The following is a 20,464-nucleotide window of genomic DNA, read 5'->3' on the forward strand; positions in this document are numbered from 1 at the left end:
GTGTATGTACACACATGTATTTTTTTCTTCTTTTGTTTCTAATAAATAGTTGCATCCTATACTTATTGTTCTACATTTTGCTTTCTCACCTAACATTAAGTCTTGAAAATTATTCTATATTAATGGAAGGTTTTTTTAATTTTTTGAAGGCACTTTAGAAATGTCACGTGTCTACACTGGGCGAAAGTAGTTCCTAACCCAGGGATTAGGTCTGGTATGTAATAGTATCCAAGAAATGTTTCTTGAGTGAGTGATTGAGAAAGTGAGTGAATTAATGATTATACTAATTTAAGCTGCAGATAGAAAGAGGCAGAAAGCTAAGAATTGCCTGAAGGTCTGAGACTGTTGACCTAACCCTGATGCTGAGACCCAGGGTAATCGAAGGGATGACATCACAAAATGCGTATCTCTTTTTAAATTGTATCAGAAATTCTCTTTAAGGCTTCATATTAGGAGATGTCAATAAGAAGAGGTGCCTCTGGAGGTGGGTGAAGAATGGAGTTATGGGATGGCCCCTAGACCCCAGGAGTCAGATCATACGGTCCTGCTTCTGCTGTGACCGGGCTCCAGGACCCATACAAGTGGGTTCATTTCTCTGTGTGTCCTTTCTTCAAACGTGAAACAAGGGGGTTGGAGTAGATTATTGCAATGGACCGTTCTAGCCCTAAGATTATGTCATTTATTATTCCACAATTTCCTGTTTGATTACCAGTTTGCACAGACATTTGTCGTGTAGAAGCTGCATTTACAGAGACATAAAAAATGAGGTATCATTTCTCTAAGATAATAAAGAGCCTTACAGGTTATTGGTAAAAATGTGATCATTAAGATTTCAAGATTAGACTGTAGAAAGCAGTATGCAATGATTATATTCCTCACAAAAATTTATTGGCTAAACTATTGAGACAGAAGCAGACTTACCAGGGTAAGCCCAAATAACCCACACATTGACACATTTTGTGAGGATTAATACTCTGTAGTTTTAACCTTTAAAAGGTTAAAAAAGGGCTTCCCTTATAGCAGAAACTAACACACCGTTGTAAAGCAATTATACTCCAATAAAGATGTTAAAAAAAAAAAAAAGGGCTTCCCTGGTGGCTTAGTGGTTGAGAGTCCGCCTGCCGATGCAGGGGACACGGGTTCGTGCCCCAGTCCGGGAGGATCCCACATGCCACGGAGCGGCTGGGCCCATGAGCCATGGCCGCTGAGCCTGCGCGTCTGGAGCCTGTGCTCCGCAACGGGAGAGGCCACAGCAGTGAGAGGCCCGCCTACCGAAAAAAAAAAAAAAAAAAAAGTTAAAAAAAAAATCAGATAAATAAAAATTATTATAATATTAAAGTTATTCAATAGTAAATATAATTGTTATAAGTGAATAGTATATGTAATATATTTAACAGTATTTAATTATTAAATATATTTAGTTATTAAAATAGTAACTAATGATAAATATAATTCATAGTAAAATAAATCCTTTTTCTTCTCTTTATTTTAGTGAAGTATGAGAGTGAAGCTAGTAAATATTGGGACACATTTTATAAGATACATAAGAATAAGTTTTTCAAAGATCGTAATTGGCTGTTGAGGGAATTTCCTGAAATTCTTCCAGTTGGTCAAAAAACTGAAGAGAAGGTAGAAGAATTATCATGGAATCATGTAAAAGTTCATGCTGCAAACTGTTTCTCAAGAATGCACTGCCCTACTATGCCTGAAGAAAAAAATCATGATAGAGAAATTTCTGGCTCATCAGATGGTCAAAACAAAGCAGGATCTGATTTTTCCAACCTAGACTCCAAAGAACACAGAAAAGGACCTCTGAAGACTGAATTGTTTCCTGGTAGCAACGCCACTTTCAGAATCCTAGAGGTATGGTACTGCAGGGGCAAAAATTTTTCAATGTACATTCCATATTACTTTAATAACGATCCAGATTTTTGAGGGGGGAAATGATCAAATCTAACTATTAAATAAGTGTTCATATACTTTTGTGCATAAAAATTATTTAAGGGACTCATATCTTTAATTAGTCAGGTTTTAAGTTTGTGATTTAAATTTTTTTTAATTTGTCTACTTTAATTTCTAACTTGAAGGAAGTTTTAAATACCAATAAAGTTTTGGCCTTAATTTCTATCTTTCTGTTATTACCCACTTTTAGGTGAAATAGAAATAAGTGAAGTATGTAATTTGCTATAATCTGGTGTACACCTTGATTTTCTGTTTTAAAAAATAAACCTTTTCCTTCTGATTGTAAAGATAATATATACTGCTTACAGAGAATTTGCTAAAGAGAAAGAATAAAATAATCTACAGTCCCATAAACAAGGGATTTAATTTAACCACTATTAACATTTAACTGACTTTTTTCTCCTTTCGTTTATACTGTTTTGTATAGTTGAGCTATACTCTACCTGCATTTTGGGGTTTTGCTTTGTTTGTATTGAACATTATAACATAAACAGTTTTCCCTATCTTTAAAAATTCTCTATAAACATTTTCATGGCTGCAAAATACTTTACTATGTGGAATACTATGATTCTACTTACCTGTTTTCACTTGACTGGGCATTTAAATTGTTTTCAGGTTTTCAACAGCAAACATCTTTGGGTATAGACTTTTCTGCATTTTCTTTTATTATTTGGGTTCAATTTACTAGTTCATAATTTATTTAAAAATTTTAGTACTGTTAAAATATATTGCCAAATTGCTTTCTAAGAAGTTGTACTAATACCAATTCACTGCAGTGTAGGTCTGTTTCATCACACCCTTACTGATTGGAATATTCTTATTTTAGTGCTTTCTGCTTTGTTAGACAAAAATTATACCTTATTTTAATTTGCATTCCTTTGATTGTTAAATAGGTCATATAGTTCTTTAAACGTTTAGAAGTCATTTGTACTTCTTTTGTGTTCTGTTTATTTCCTTTATTTATCAGATGCTTTTTAAAAAATGAGCTCTGCCCTTTATCATATTTAATGCAAATGTTTTTTTCACAGTATGTTTGTCACCTTTTAATTTGGTTTATTTTGGGTTTTGGTATGTAAAAATTTTAGATGTTTCCATAAGTCAGATTTCTCAGTGCATATTATTCTTGTGATTTACTTCATTGCTTTTGAGTTTAGAAAACTCTCCTATACCCAGAGATCCAGTAAATTTCTTTTAGTTTTTTTTTTAATAAAAAAATCTGACATTGGTGAGGAAAATTTAACTTTATTTTCATAATATTTGTTTATTCTTTGATTTTAGGTTGGCTGTGGTGCTGGGAATAGTGTTTTTCCAATTCTGAACACTTTGCAGTGAGTTTTAGAGTTTTCTCCTACAAAATTCTACATACATATGGGAGGTTGAGAAATTCTGGGAAAAAGTTGTCATGTATATGCCAGTAGTGTTCTTGTTCCTGTATAAACAATGACTAAAGGAAATTTCAAAAGAAGTGTCTTGGCTGAGTGTCTAATTTCATGTGAACTGAGAATTACTCTGAAAATAATGTTTCACAGGCATGGGTTGTCCACCATGAGTTGAAGTAATTTTTTAAGCTTGTGTTTATGTGGATGAGGGAATAAGAAGAGAGTAAGAGGTTGGATCCTTCTGCTAAGCTGGGAATTGCTGAACTTTAGAGATTTATTTACCCCTCCAGGTTATTTAGGTGTCATTTTACACATAGAGAATAGAGTTTAAAGCTTACACAAAATAAAGTGTAAGCTTTAAACTCATTTTTTTGTCATCACTTCTGGAGCCACACCCAGTATAAAACCTTCTCAAATGACTGTATCTAGACTTGAAATTGTTTGGAGTTATAGCACCTAACCCTAAGATTCAAAAAGGCAGAAGTAGGGGATAGGAGCAAAGATGTTCTCCTGAGTTGCCCTTCCCGTTCACCACCTCACCTATGTGTTTTAGTAGGTGATGAAGAAGATACACCTTACAAAACTTTAACACCTTTTACCTATGGCTGGTCTGTCAAGTCCCTATTTTTTTTTAAGTTTACATGATAGCTTTCCCATTATTTTTCCATTATAAAATCAACATAAGCACATTTGTAGAACGTTCCCATTAGAGGAAAATGGGTTGGGGGGAATCACCCATTATTCCCACCACCATTAGCATAGCTGCTGACAGAATTTTTGTTATAATTCCTTTCAGTCTTTTCACTATGCCTATTTTTAAATTTAAGAAAGTCTTTTTTTTTTTAACTTTCCATTGTGAAAATGTAAAAGCATTCAGAAAAACTGAGTAATACAGTGTATTCTCATACACCCACCACCTTGTTTCAACAGTTATTAACATAAGGCCAACATCATGACACTTTAAGTACTTATGATGGATCTCCAAAAAGCAGGACATACTTCATTACTATTATAAACCTAACATAATAAAAATTAAGTAATTCCCTAATATCATCAAATTACCAGTTAAAGTGTCCAGCCAGAAGTGGTGCTGGCCAATTTGCAGTTCTGAATGGTCTTCCTCTTTCGGGACTTATTTTCTTTGTTTTCCCTTTTCCAATTTCTGGGCCAAAATTTCCTGTACTTCTATACCACGTAGCCAGATTCCTTCACCCCCGTGATCTCTGAACTTGTAATACACATAAATCTACTACACTGGCAGTTGATTGTGTGTTACTTTATGACTTACCTCAAGTTATTATTTAGCATATCGTTTCTCTATGTCTTATTTCTTCAACTACTATTCATATATTCCTTGAGGTAAAGAGCATATTTTACTCTAATCTGATTTTTCAGGTAGCCTAACAATACAATATAGATAGAGCTTGGTACACACTGACTGATTAATACCTCTGGCTCCCCACTTGTTAGTTGTATTTTTCCCTCTTCTACTTCTCCCTCCAACTAATAATTGCAAGCTCTTGCCTCTCACCCCCGACTCTTCTTTGTGGATATGTCTTTTTGGTTTTTTTTTTTTGCCTCATATTCATATTTTAGAAATCACTGTAGCTCAATAACCTGAGATAATTAATTCATCTTTAAAAGGCAACCAGTGATTAGCTTTCCAAAGGGAGGATTAGACTTTTTTTTTCCCACCACAGAAATTGTGTTTTATTACTTTTGGAGAGTATAAGATTAATGTTTTACATTTTTAGAATATTTTACCATAATTAGACCTCTGGAATTGAGAGGTCATATCATTCTCCAAGGATCATTTAATTCTTAAACCCCTTGCCAAGAGAGTGCTTGGTGGTGTGGTGGTAGTGGTGATATTTACACCTGTTTGCTGGGAGAAGGGCCAAGGCAGTCAGCCGATTTTACTGAAAAGCTCTGGAAAGTCATTGGGTGATCACAAGACCAACTTGGGTTGCTGATGCAGTGGGAATTCAGTTTCAGAGGTCAAGCTGCCGTCTGGTAGGACACATGGCAAATGGCACAGGCCTTCCTTTAGCTTACTAGACTGTTCTGTATCTTGTGAGTGTTTAGTAACTACTACCCAAAGATAGACTGCATACCTTTCATAAAAGCTAGATGTGCCAGTGTCCAGAGAAGCATTTTGAGCTATATGGAAGTATTTATAGAACCATGTTAATTTCTTAAGTTTTTAAGTTCCTGGAAGGCAGAGGCAGATCTTCCTTTAATGATGATAACAATGATGATAATGATGATGGTGATGATGATAGCAACAATAATAAGAATGACTAACATTTATTAGGTGCTTACTCTTGAGTCAGGCACCTTTCTAGAAACTCTACATATATGAGTCCATTCAATCCTTACAACCAACTTAGATGCCATATTTATCTCTTAGGAGTTTGGGATTGACATATACACACTACTACTATATTTAAAATAGATAACTAACAAGGACCTACTGTATAGCACAAGGAACTCTGCTCAATATTCTGTAATAACCTAAATGGGAAAAGAATTTGAAAAAGAATAGATACATGTATATGTGTAACTGAATCACCTTGCTGTACACCTGAAACTAACACAACATTGTTAATCAACTATACTCCAATATAAAAGAATTAATTTAAAAAAAAAAAAAAAAAAAAAGAATTAATTTTAAAAAATAAAGATGAAGAAACCAATTACAGAGAGATTAGATGACTCTTCCATGGTCACCCAACTAAGTGGTAGAGCCAGGATTCAACCCTTGGCAGTCTTGTTTCAGAGCCCTTGCCCTTAGCCATCATACCACATAGTACTATATGTATCTGAGTGTTTTTTGAGACATTTCAAACATGTGTGACCAACCAACAATTACAAGTCACAAATATATGGATTTCATAGGAAACAATAAGGGTATATATGCTGCAATAAAGCACAATTTTTATATGGGATGGATGAGAAAATATAAGCAGCACAAGTTTTAACTTTGATTCAGTACTGGTTAACTTTTCATAACCATATCCTATTCATGATACATTAATTTATTTGGACAGATCTTAATTTGAATACAAACCCCTAGTGCCACAGAATGGCACTATATATGAATACTATACTATATATGAATATTATACATGAATGTAGTATTCATCAATGAGTAGCATTTGAGAGTAATGCAAGCCTGGGTGAGATTTTGCTAAATGCATATTTGTGCTTATATTCCGTGTTTATTTAGAAGTCCTCCTTGCTTAAAATGCCTCCTGAATCAAATTGGAAGTTCTAATTATGTGCTTCAAAGCCCATATATCCCGTCACACACTGGGCTCTCAGGATCCACTCTGCTTCTCATCCCTAGCATGTGACTCCCACTTCTAAACCCTTTCCCCTTCTTCCCACTTAGTAATGCCATCCCCCTCCTTCAAAATTCTTAAGACTTTCACCTGAGGGTGCCTGCCTTATGCACACTTCTATAGAAATTGTATATGTCCCCAACTAGGCTATAAAATCCACAAGAGCCAGGACCATACCTATAATTACTGTTTAGGACATACTGATCTCTTTCTGTGATTCAGACACACTACTAAGCAAGATGATGCAAGGATCCTTTGCTAATAGCATACAAGGTATGATTAGGAAGGGTACTGACCCACAAAATTCAAAGTACAGTTGACCCTTGAACAATGTGGGGGGTTAGTCCACGAATAATTTACAGTCGACCCTTCGTATTTGTGGTTCCTTCTGTATCCGCAGATTCCATCAACCACGGACCATATAGCACTTAGTATTTACTATTGAAAAATATCCATGTGTAAGTGGACCTGCGAAGTTCAAACCTGTATTGTTCAAGGGACAGCTGTATGTGCCTGCCCATTAGTAACCATGGCTCAGCCATTGTTACTGAATTTCAGGTAAAGACCAAATAGAACTTGTCTAAGTTCAGTGGAGGCCAATTAAAATTAGTCAGGATTTTCATATGGGTAAACATCACCCCCCAAAAAAAAAACCCCTGAATTTGCTTACTTTATTTACGTATTGTAGGTAAAGCAACTGAGTCTCGGAGAAGTTAAGTCAAATTCAGTGTTAATAACTGGCAAATCCAGGATTTAAACACAGGTGTAATTGGCTCCCAAATCCCATACTCTTACTAGACAGTTTTATTAGACAGTTTCATTTACTACTTTGTATTCTAATGCTTGGTCCATGTATAAGGCTCAATAAAAGTTTGAAAATCGGGCTTCCCTGGTGGCGCAGTGGTTGAGAGTCTGCCTGCCGATGCAGGAGACACGGGTTCGTGCCCCGGTCTGGGAAGATCCCACATGCCGCGGAGCGGCTGGGGCCGTGAGCCATGGCCGCTGAGCCTGTGCGTCCGGAGCCTGTGCTCCGCAACGGCAGAGGAAAGAAAAGTTTGACAATCACTTGAAACGATAAGAATATATTAGTGTTTTATTATTTTTAGAAGTTGTATTTACATGCTGTTAATATAAACATATTAATATTATATTTAACAGCACGTAAATGCAACTGGGGGTTGAGGGTCCTTGGAGAGGATAGAACTTGGCTAAGCTAAGAGGAGTTACAGGCCACGCTGGCTGGAGGCAGACAAGAAAGAGTGCCTGTGAGGGGTAGGAGGAAGATTGAGCAATGCTGATGGATGGCTTTGGAGGTTTCCCTTGGGAGAGTATGATGGGATATAGAGCAAGTAGGCCCACATAATGGAGGGCCTTAAAATCAGGGCAGGAATTTGAAAGTCACCCTGTAATTGATAAGTGTTTGAGATAATGTTGGTTCAGAAACAACATGAAGGCATCCACACACCACTGCAGAGAACAGTGTCTAAAAAGAAGAAACAACAAGCCAAGTGTCATCCAAAATTCTGTTAAAGGAATACTAACAAATTCAAACCTACACTTTCCTTTCTTCTGTAGCTTCAGCATATCTGGGCTCTAGATTTAAATATTTCTTTCATTTTCATAGGAATGCTCCAGAGTTCTTTCTTTATTGTTGTGATTTTGCTTCTGGAGCTGTGGAGCTGGTAAAGGTATGCCTTATATTTTCTTTAAAGAGAGCTATATTAAAAATCTAATTTTTTGCTGTTGAAGTGATTTTTTTTTAATGTAACTGCATCAGATGTAATCTGTGACCATTTTTAACTGAGCTTTTACAGTTTTGCAAATCATATCATCAACTGATGCCTAAGATGTTACCCTAAAACAATAGAAGTTGTTTGGGATTTAATATAGAGTTCAAGAGAGTGGTTCCTACAAGGTGGTATTTATATTTATGTCCCTAGAGCTTTACACACAGTTTGGCACATAGTAGGCACTCATTAAATTAAAAATTTTGAAAAAAAAAAAGGTCTGAAAAGGCATATATTACAAATCTAAAATGTCTCAACTGTAAGGAAAACAGTGGTGGGAACCGGGCCTTATTTGACCAATTCCCAAATGCTAGTAAGCATTATCATAGCAAAAAGAGGTAATTTTAGGAAATGGAAAAGGAATGGAAATTCTAACAAAAATGTATAGTAAACACATGGAACATAATTTCTGGTAATAAGAGTTAATAGTTTTTCATTGTAGACATTTTCTAAAATACTGAAAAGCCTAAAGGGGAAGATAAAATTTACCTATAATATGCTTTTTTAGAGTCCTAGAGTGAATCACTGTTAGTATTTTGCTATATATCCTTCTAGCGTTGTTTTTATAGGCAAATTGTGTGTGGATGTGGTTTTTTAAAATAGCATCTTTTTTGAGGTATAGTTCACATACCATAAATTTCACCATTTTAAAGTATACAAACCTGTGATTTTTAGTATATTTAGAGTTGTACAGCCATCACCATTACCTAATGTTGATTATGTACTATAGGATATTTATATATTAATGCCAAAGGAGGCATGGAATAAGCAGTGAGAGAGAGAACCGAGGACCATCTCAGTGCCTCTGAAGTAACACAGGGTGGGCTTCCAGCAACACTGCCTACCGACTCAGAAAGATTGCCCTACTCCACTTTTCAAGAAAGGAGGGATTGCAAAAGAATATTTGTTATCAAGTCCAAGTGCTAGACTTAATTTTTAATGACAGCTTGAAATAACCTAACAGAATACCTAATCCAAAAATCAAATTTATAGAAGAAAGGCACTTGAGAGAAGTTAAATTGACGTTTTTAATTTGAGAAAAATACTAGAAGTCTGCTAACAACTGTTTTTGTCTTTTCATTCCTTTATCATGACAGTCGCATGCGTCATACAGAGCAGCCCAGTGCTGTGCCTTTGTTCATGACGTGTGTGACGATGGCCTACCCTACCCTTTTCCAGATGGGATCCTGGATGTCATTCTCCTCGTCTTTGTGCTCTCTTCCATTCATCCTGACAGGTAAATGAAGACTAAAGGGCAGAGCAAATGTGTACAGCCCCTTTATCAGGAGTGGCTTTCAAAACTATCAAAGCAAAAATGACAATTCTTGAATTTATTATTTAATGAACTACATTATGTATAATATGCAGCCTTTTAAATGTAGTTTTTCCTTTCTTCAGACTTTCAGAAAGAAACTGGTGACACTACTTCTTTAGTGAGCTTTCTGTCACTGTCAGAATGAAGTAAGCATCTTCTGGCAAGACACATACCTATTAAAAGTGACAGAGCTTCAAGGAAATTACAAATTCAGAACAGCCTAATAGACTCCCGAGAGGGAAATTGTACATTGGTGATCAGAAACAAACATCTTTGATTTAGCATCTTGCTGAATGTTCATGAAGAGGTGGGCTGTAAATCTGTTTGGCTTCACACTGGTCTATCGATGGGCTTTAAAATATTTGTTTTAAAGAAGCCCACTAGGGAATTAGGGGTTATCAAAATTTGCCAGATTAACCTCGGACCTTTATAATCTAAGATTGGCCTAGTGCCATCATTTAAATATTCATGACTTAAATATTTTTGTTCACATAAGGTTTTGAAATAATAAATACAGCTTTTCTCTAAAGAGGAAGCACAAAGAGATATTACCAGCAATTAAAATGATCACTTTTCTTAAAATTTTGCCACCTTGTATGTATTAAGACACATGTGGTAAGTGTCAGGGGTTGTGCCTTCATAATGTTTCTTAAAATTGGGTTTTCGTGATCTTCTGGTAATAGATACGGACTTGGCATCAACCGCTTTTTGTTTGGTGAGTGTGACTCTTTCCCAAAGAAATCGAGTATTGTGTCCTTCCTTCTTTGCTATTATAAGGTCACTAGGACCCTTTACAGTCCTTTCACTTCTCATTCAGAGATGTGCACTTTGATTACTTGTGGAAAAGCAAATTAGATTTCCAAATAACGAATGAAATATATAATTGCACCTGGTGAGATATATCAAGTTCCATGAAGTTACTTCCTCCCAGTTTCTATAACGTATTTCTTTCTGCTAATCTGTTTATACTGTTGGCATTATTCAGGTACTGGTAGAAGGATGCCACCTATGTATTTTGTTTCACAGTTAAAAGGATGAATAGTAAAAAGGATAGAGTAGGTGGATAGTGAACAAGATTTTCTGACACCTATAACAGGAAATGTTTAAATTCAAAATGAGACCTCAAAAAGTCTACTTCAATTAGTTTAGATAATGTATTTTTGTCATGAGTTGAATTGAATGTTAAAGAGAAGGGGAAGCAGATATCTTGGAAAGATTGTTTTTATAGTACATATATTCATTCTATTTATTTATTATAAAATAAGTTCAGATGTATCATGTCAGTAGCTACTTTCTTACCTACATGGAAATGATCTAAAAATGAGGTGAATGAGTAGAAGTTGGGTAATAGTAAGTGAAAAGTAAGGCAGTATCTTTAGGGTCATCAAGCACTGTGGTAGTAGATTCAGCCCCAGGAAGATTCTAGAAAAATGGCTTATTGCCAGCTTGGAAGTTCAGCTAGACCTTGAGTCTTGGGGTCCCAGCTTAAATGGGAGTAAACCATAGAAGGCTACAAAAAAAATAGGTAGCTGTCCTTCCTGTTATTGAAATAAAAGTATAATATGTTTTCTAAAGATCTAAGCATCGAATAGTCAATAAACACTTTTTTTTTTTTAATCCCTTTTTTTCCTTCTCCTCTCCCTCCATCCAGCGATAGGTGAGGATAGCAGAGTTGGCCCAAGTCAGATGAAAAAAGAAAAGGGGCTTTCCCCCATTCTTGTCCATCTCACCTGCAGGCCACTCCCACCTGCATTTCTCAGGAACTGGCTCTGGAATTGCATTATGACCCAAGATGGGCTGATAAGAGAAGCAGCTCCCCACCTCTTGCCTTCACCTGCAACGCAGACTTTAAAGGATAGTTGGAAGGAGAGGATTTGCAGAAGGAGGCTACATTTTGAACTATTTGGCTGTTTGTTTTTTTGTGTTTTCGTTTCATGCTTGTTTTGCTAATAATTGCAGAAAGAGATTTTTTTTCTCTGTACGTAAAACATTTATCCGGAAAGTGAATATTTTAAGGTTTAGATATGGTTTTCTTTAATTGTCAAATTCTAAGGATATAAGCACAGTGTGAAAATAACCTGTAATAAAATAAACAAGGAAAAATACTATTCTTTTTCTCTTTCATGTACTTAGGTTCCAGGTTTTTTAAAGAGCTTTTTTTCTAATCATGGCACCTTTTTCTGTCATTTCTCTCTTGTTTTCATAGTTACTTTCATTTTCTTACTACTTATTTCTTTCATAACCTGACATTCTGTTTCACCCCGTTATTCCACTTAACAGTGTTTTAAATTTTTATTTTTTTTTAATTTTTAAAAATTTTTGGCTGCATTGGGTCTTCATTGCTGCGTGCCGGCTTTGTCTAGTTGCGGGGAGCAGGGTCTACTCTTCGTCGCGGTGCGTGGGCTTCTCGTTGTGGTGGCTTCTCTTGTTTCGGAGCACAGGTTCTAAGGCACGGGCTTCAGTAGTTGTGGGACACAGGCTCAGTAGTTTTGGCGCATGGGCTTAGTTGCTCTGCGGCATGTGGGATCTTCCCAGACCAGGGCTCGAACCTGTGTCCCCTGCATTGGCAGGCAGATTCTTAACCACTGTGCCACCAGGGAAGTCCCTGAACAGTGTTTTAATTGGAAGGAATTTACAGATTATCTGATCAAAACCCCTAATTTTTAAAATAAGGTATGCTCAGAAGCTTTAAGAAGCTTGGATAAAGCAGAGACAGCAAGGACTTAGTACACAGGCTGCCATTTACCATTCTCTGCCCAGGGCAGACATTGATAATTGATTTTGTAGATTGTCATTCCCTGTGAGTCTTAAGAGTCCTTTGCAGTAGAGCTCCGTCGGCAGCCAATGTCAGTCACTTGGCTTGATATGAGATCTGAAATCTTTGTCATCTCTGTACCATAATCACATATAAGGCCTTGAACACTTAACCAAAAACATTAAATCAAAAGCAGTCACAGGCTTCCCTGGTGGCACATTGGTCGAGAATCCGCCTGCCAATGCTGGGGACACGGGTTCGATCCCTGGTCTAGGAAGATCCCACATGCCTCGCAGCAACTAAGCCCGTGAGCCACAACTACTGAGCCTGCATGCCACAACTACTGAAGCCCACGTGCCTAGAGCCTGTGCTCCACAATGAGAAGCCACCGCAGTGAGAAGCCCGCACACTGCAACAAAGAGTGGCCCCTGCTTGCCACAACTAGAGAAAGCCCACACGCAGCAGCGAAGACCCAACACAGCCAAAAATAAATTAAAAAAAAAAAAAACCAGTCACAAGGGGTCATGTTTGGGAACCAGATGGGTAGAATAAGCAGTAAAAGAAAGAAAGTAATAAGAGCTTCCCAGTATTGAGCTGGGGCTTAGAGTGTGAATAGAATTTAAATAGGCAAAGAGTAAGGAGGAGAGAATTCTTTGAGGGGAAACCACATGAGCAAAGGCATGGACTGCTCAGAGCCAAGCATGTAACAGTTTGGCTAAAGATGCTTCAGATTAGGAAGCAGTGGGAAAGATGTTGGAAAGATTGAGGTCAGTTGTAGGTGATCTTAAGGGCTCAAATAAGAAACTAAGATTTTATCCTGTGGATTAAAATCATGAAAATTTGAGCAAAGGGATGATTTGACAAAACCATCATTTTAAGAAGACTAATTCATCAATGATATGCAGGAAGGATTGGCAGGGATAATAATAACACCTGTTAAGAAGCAATTCTGTTTCCAGCCTGAGGATGTTGGAGTTTGTATACTAAGGGAGGACCAATGGGATACGAGAGAGAGAAACGATCAAATATGTAGTTTTTTAAAAAAGACATACAATTTGATGACCAAATGGTTGTGCTGAGGATAGTGGAAGAAGAGAAAAATAAAAGGAGTCAAAGATTTCTCTGAGGTGTTACACTTCGGTGAATTTAGTACCTTTGAACTAAATAAAGAAGTCAGGAGGAAAAGCAGCTAGTTTTGGAGGAAAGGTAATCCCCGTTTAGGTATGTCTGATTGGGACAGTTCTGGCATATTTTTTATCTTGCAAGGAAAATGAAACAACTTCATTTTTTTCTGCTGGAACTACCTTAATTTGCTGTTAATATCAGGAATGTCTATGTGGTTTTGCAGTTCAGCATTGACATTACACATCAAGCTCTGTGAAGTTACCGCTCTGGTCATTTGGGTGATTTCTTGATATTCTAGGCTTTTTGAATCTGATTATTTAGCAAGTTGGTGTCCTTTTTTCTTTCTATACAAAATATTTTTGGTTTTGTTCCCCTTATATTTGTGGCTTACATTTCTTTGGCCTCATTGAGCTGTGCTTATTTTATCATTAAGGAGGTTAAATGTGACGTATAAAACAAGACTTCCACAGAGTCTCTTGCTTTGTTTTCAAAGGATGCAAGGTGTTGTAAACCGACTGTCCAAGTTACTGAAACCTGGGGGAATGCTGTTATTTCGGGACTATGGAAGATACGATAAGACTCAGCTTCGTTTTAAAAGGGGTAATGGTATATTCAGTTTGGAGTTATTTTCTTGTGTTTTAAAGAATGCTGTGTTTACACTTCATGTCAATTTTGTTGTTGGTGGTGGTGGTGGTTTTCTTAAGGAATACTAAGTTTCTCTTGTCACACTTCTTTTTTTTTTTTAGGGCATTGTTTATCTGAAAACTTTTATGTTCGAGGAGATGGTACCAGAGCATATTTCTTTACAAAAGGTATGTTTATCTATAAGAGGAAATAATTAGCTGTAAAAACTTTCCTTGGGTATTATTTGCAGGGAGAAACTTAAAAGCTCTAAAAATGAGGCTTCAAGAGTTGAATAAACATTAGATGTCTTTACACCTTAGTGATTATAACTGTTCTATGTAAAAGCTTGGAAGTGGCCTTTTTGCCTTTTAATCTTTTTCCAATTTAAAGAATCACTTGTTTCATCCTCATACCCTAACGAAGTTTCCATTTCAGAGGAACTGTTAGCCCAGATATGAAAAAATTGATGACGTGCCACAGCCGAAAGAGGGAATGTGATTTTAAGAGTCCATAGAAAATTACTTATCTCTTGTCAATTTCTCATTTTAAAAAAGCATTTAAAATGAATCCTTCATTCAAGGACTTTGCCCAAACTTATGTGATTACTTTTACAATGTGCCATTTGGGGTCTCTGCAAACCAACAAAAACTCAGATCTGGGCACCTTTCAAAATATTGAAAGCTGCAACCGATAGTGTTGTATATCTGTTAACACCTGCTGTGTTCAACTGTTTATACTTGGTATGTTTGTGTGAAATAGAAGAAAACCACTTGGTGTCATGGGTTTCCTTCACCAATTTGTACTAGAGAATGTTTCTTGGTATAAATGAAAATTCAGATGGTTATTCATTCCATTAATGTTCCATTGTTCCTGACTGCCCCTCCCCCCAAGTCACATATCATACATTTGACTGCCATTCTTGTCTCACAGGGGAAGTCCACGATATGTTCTGCAAGGCTGGGTTAAATGAGAAGCAAAATCTGGTCGATCGTCGCTTACAAGTTAATAGGAAAAAAAAAGTGAAAATGCACCGAGTTTGGGTTCAAGGAAAATTCCAGAAACCATTACCCTTCACTCAAAAAAGCTCCAAATTGGTATTTTCACTCTTTTCTCATGGCTGAACTATGTATCATGTTAAGGTACAAACCAGAGGATTACACTATTCAAAGTCTTCTGTAAATCTTTCATTTTTGAAAAGACAGAAGAAGAGAATTTGTATATCCTGCTGTTTACCGTGGGTGGGCTCTTTTGTGCATTTTAAGCACATGTAAGTGATTTGGAAGAGAGCACAGTATTCTGTGTTTTCAAAACGTAATATGCTAAAGCTTGTTTGGATTTATTACATCTTAACCATTTTGTTTGTTGTTTGAGTTTTATAAGCATTCAGTTAAATTACCAATATAAGTCAGATGATTCTGAGAAGCGGAAACCTGCCATTTTTTAGAAGTGAAAAAAACCCATCTACTTTATTTATACATTAGTTGAACACAGTTGAACTCTCCTCCACTGTTAACTGATAGCAGAGAGGCAGCTCACCTTGTTTCCAAGGAAAGTCACAAGACCAAGACAAAAGTATATATTTTTTTGTTTTGTCGTTGTTCGTCCCAAAACTTTCTTTTTTCTTTAATTCACAGACTAATGTCTGAAACAGAATTTTAGTTTCTCTTTCCTTTCCTAAAATTGGGGAAGTATGACCAATGCTAATATTATTTTCAGGCTATTCTTAGGTGTACAAGTTGGAAGCCTTCTTTAAGACAACTGTCATACCCAAGAAAATTCTTAAATCGTAGCAATTAAAAATTTATTTACCACCTTGCCTCAAAAAAGACATAAATTGGCTTGCAAATTGTACTTGGTAAAAATGGAGTTTCTAAAACTGGTCTGTCATTCATTATACAACATATACTGAGTACTTACATTGTGCTGAATTATATGGAATAATACAATAAAGACCCAGCTCTGTCTTCTGAGAGCATAAATAGGCTCTAGCTGGCAAAGCAAACTGTGCATCCCAAGCCTCTAAATCATGATCTAAGATAACATGTGAGCAAGTACTCAAATACGGAGCTTATCAGCTAGCTGGTATGCTTGACTGATTATGAGCCACAGAAACCTGGAAGACATGGACAATCTCTTGAAAGGGCCACCATCAGAATGATCAGTTCCAACTATTTTTCCGTTTTGAACTCACTTAAAATTCAACTTCCTGGAAGCATATGATCGGTCCAATTTGGATCATGGATTTATCTTTTTTTTTTTTTTTTTTTTTTTTTTTTCGGTACGTGGGCCTCTCACTGTTGTGGCCTCTCCCGTTGCGGAGCACAGGCTCCGGACGCGCAGGCTCAGCGGCCATGGCTCATGGGCCTAGCCGCTCCGCGGCACGTGGGGTCTTCCCGGGCCGGGGCACGAACCCGTGTCCCCTGCATCGGCAGGCGGACTCTCAACCAGTGCGCCACCAGGGAAGCCCCATGGATTCATCTTTTGACAGACTGGGGCAGGACAGGTTATTTGATGGCACCACCAGACTATATGGAATGGAGGCAAGTTCCTCGAAGGAAAATCAAGACACTGTTATCAAAAAGAGGGGAGGGTTGCTGCCCAGTCACAGACATCGTGTGGTGGTAGCAGTAGTAATAATGGTTCTGAAGAGAGAGAAAGATCAGCTGTGGGATGGAAGGGAAAGAATCAGGGTTCTGGGAGGAGGTAGGTCTCAGGCTAGTCCTAGAACATATGCTCTCAGAAGATGGTGAGAAGACAGGTATGTTTGGTGGGGATATGGATATTCATGATTCGGAATAGTGGAGAAAAGATGGGGAGGGCATCTATAGACAGCCTTGAATAGAGGGTGCATTGGGTTCTGGTCTCTGGACTAGAGCCATCCGAGGTTGGTTTATTTCTGTTTTATCCTAGCCGTGGTGTGTTATAAATATATTTAGAGAGATTGATTGAGGAGTCGTCAACAGAATGGAATGCAGTGAGGTCAGAGATCAGGGCAAGGAGAACCACGGAAGGTTTTGCATACATTTTCCTTGATAACAAGTCCTCAGAAGTACAATATCAAGGTTTCTGTTTAAACATGCAGTAAATGTAAAAGTCAAAATTTGCCTGGGACTCTTAACTCAGTTGTTTTCCTAATTAAAGTGTATATTTAAAAGCCAAACTAGTAACGAAGGTATTACGTACAGCAAGGGCAGTTAGATAAGTTAATGTTGCTATGGGAACCCCAGCAGATCTTCTTGTGTCTCAATTTAAAACTCATGGCCCAAGGTGGTTTTAAAAACAACAGAAGGTAAAATTATTCCCACATTCTCATACATGTAAATCGTACTGTCTCTCTCTGTCCTAAATAGCAGATTCAAGCCAGCTTCTTGACTGGCACAGTAAAATGCTGCTCCGTGTCTTTCTATAATGTATTACAGCATGTAGTTAACCTTTAGAAACTTCAAAAATACATCCACCAAATTTGGACTGTGAGACACAAACTGGGCTCTTTTGGGCTCTGTCTAGCATAGACCTCCTATTCCACATGGCTGCTCAATGGGCCATTTCTATCAGTGTCTTCTGCTTGTCTGGTCAGTCTTTCTCTCCCTTAGCCTACCTGAATCAACCCCCTACTTAGACTTTGCTGCCAGACAAAATGTAGATGTTTTTTGGCAGAGGAAAAATAAGAGAAAGACCTGATTTGGAATATTGCCTATAGATATTAAGAAATCATGAAATGTTGCAAATGTATCTGCTTGGGTATTAGTTTAAAATATTTGATAACTTCATGAAATTCTCATCTTTTCCCTCACATCTATGGAGCTAGGACTAGTCAGTTAGGCAGAGTTTGATATTTAAAACTTCATCTGCTGAGGGAGCTGAATTTCAAAAGGACTATTTTCTTTCTAACAGAAAAAGATGTGTTCCTTCATTTTATAATACAGAAACAATGAAAGATGCTATATTAAAAATGCGCCCTCTGTTTTCCTCCATTTATAAAAATTCACTTTTGAGCATTTTCCAAATGTAAAAATTCTCACACACATGAAGTACTGTTTCATAAGGTTGTGAGAAAGCCAAGGTAGCGGTTTCTATTATTAAAAGTTTTGCATTTCGGTATGACACATTTGTCGTATTGAAACACCCAGTTAATGTTGACTTCTGAGAACTTATTTGCTTTGCTTGTCTCAGTTCCATATGCGTTGTCTCTAAATTTTGAATACATCGAGGTTTCTACCATCATGCAGTCTAAATCGTTGCTATACATATTTGTACGTGAAAATTATTCACCCGTATGCGAAGAGCTGCCCTCCGGGGCATCAGGACCATGTAAACCGTTCAACATCAGGTGACTTAAATTCTTGCCCCCAGACTCCTATGCTGTATTCCTCTGGTTTTCCAACTCATCAAAGCCAATTTCTGAAGCCAGAATATATCACGCATTATTACTTCTAATTGGTTTTAATGTTTGTTATGCTCCTCACAAGTGCAGATAACTTCACATTTGCATCATTAATAGGCCTTTTTCTGAGCCTCTGCTTCTGCTTTCTGCCTCTGTTAGTCATCAGTAGACGTGTTGGTGTGGGTATTCACCTCCCTTCCTTGTGAAAAGTGCCTTGTAAAATCTAAAGCACTGAATATATGTGAGGTATTGTTATTAATAACAGTATTTACAGTCTACAAGGCAGCATACAGAGTACTCCAGCAACAGAAACTTTTTCAGTGGTTTTATGAGACCTTGTGAGAAAGACAGTAAAATGCATGGAAAAATATTGCCTGCAAGTCAGACAGGAAGCATGGGTCCTAGTTCCTGTTGAACCGCTTAGCTGCTCTTAATTTACCTCTGAGTGCTAAGTCTTTTATACACTACACTTTTATATACCACATTATTCCTTCATTTAATCCTCAAACTCCTATGAATTAGTTTTTACTGTAACCATTTAACAGATAAGACTGGAGCTCTGAGGTATTGGGTAATTTGCCTAGGATATCACTGCAAGTCAGTGGCAGAAACACAATTTGGGCCCAGAAGTGTCTGATTCCAAAACCTCTAGTCTCATCAGTACACTTTTAATTGATAGACTCAAATGCTGTTTGGGAAAGCTGCTGGAGAAGAAAAAGAGCTCCTGAATCAAGCAGAGAATTATAGCAATGGGTGGGAGTTTGGATCAGACGATCTTCAAGGAGACAGCTCATTCTAGATCCAGTGATTCTATGAAATAGGTAGGTAGTACTTATCCACAGTTACAAACTGGGAAGGAAGAGAAGGAAAGGAACGAAGAGGAATGACAAAGCAAAAGCTTGCAGTCAACTCTTTTCAGCGTTCTGCATATGTTTACTTCTGCTCTCGCCCCACCCCCCTTCGGGCTTCAGCCTTCCACTTGGCTCCCCTGCGAGCACACAGAGCACCCATCACTTGCATACTCCTCACTTAAAGAAAATAAATCAGTCTGTACTGCAAGGGGGTAGGGGGAACCCTCAAAGGGATCAGCTCCTGCATAATCTAAAATATGTGATCAGGGAGTGTCAATAATAAAATGAGTGAAAACATCTTTGTTTAAAACATTGTATGTACAATAATGCCAATTCAAGCCTGACATGTTGAGCATTCTGTGGAATATGGCTTGGGATTTGAGAGGCCCAAAGTTACCTGCAGGTTGGCTTTGGTGTAGTTATAAATATAAATAGAAGTAAAATAACAGTTGCATCTTCATTTATAATGAATATATACTGTGGCCTCAAAGCTGCAGAGGAGAGTGGATGCCAAAATCTATCTTTCATTAACATATGCCTTAAATGACAGGGAAGAGGTGTTAAGACAAAATTACTTTTTCCTCTGCGTATGAGTCAGCAACATGCAAGTAATAATAGTTCTGCGTGTGAGTCCCTACAGAGGGTAAGAAAAACAGCATCAAATTGAAAATGCAAGTCCACCTGCCGGAGGGGCCCAGGTGGCGGTAGAGCACAGCTCCCTTGAGCACCATCTTGAAGTGTCTCAGGGCACAGTGACCCCAACTCTGGCAAGCCAGGTTGGCATGATCTGCATGGAGGGCATTAAAACCTCCAGGTAGTCAAAGACAGCTCACCCTCAGCTGCTCCTGGACCTCATCAAAAGCAAGCTACAAGGCACCACCACTGTCCAAGAGTTTAAAACAGCTGCTTTGGATTCTACGGTGCATGTGGTTTCACAA

General features: G+C 37.5%; 1 protein-coding gene across 1 annotated transcript in view; it reads left to right on the plus strand.

Moving 5' to 3' along the window:
* The window catches only part of METTL8 (methyltransferase 8, tRNA N3-cytidine), a 131,500-nt gene that overhangs the window by 68,153 nt on the left and 42,883 nt on the right, over window positions 1–20,464 (plus strand). Inside the window, exons 5-11 of the mRNA XM_027128459.1 lie at window positions 1,493–1,863; window positions 3,241–3,290; window positions 8,310–8,373; window positions 9,570–9,709; window positions 14,161–14,267; window positions 14,414–14,479; window positions 15,222–15,385. Coding sequence (XP_026984260.1) covers window positions 1,493–1,863; window positions 3,241–3,290; window positions 8,310–8,373; window positions 9,570–9,709; window positions 14,161–14,267; window positions 14,414–14,479; window positions 15,222–15,385 — 962 coding nt within the window. The remainder of the gene's footprint in view (window positions 1–1,492; window positions 1,864–3,240; window positions 3,291–8,309; window positions 8,374–9,569; window positions 9,710–14,160; window positions 14,268–14,413; window positions 14,480–15,221; window positions 15,386–20,464) is intronic.

Source organism: Aethalodelphis obliquidens, unplaced genomic scaffold, assembly GCF_003676395.1.
Source record: "Aethalodelphis obliquidens isolate GAN/ISIS:26980383/991018 unplaced genomic scaffold, ASM367639v1 scaffold2, whole genome shotgun sequence".
NCBI classification, from domain to species: domain Eukaryota; kingdom Metazoa; phylum Chordata; class Mammalia; order Artiodactyla; family Delphinidae; genus Aethalodelphis; species Aethalodelphis obliquidens.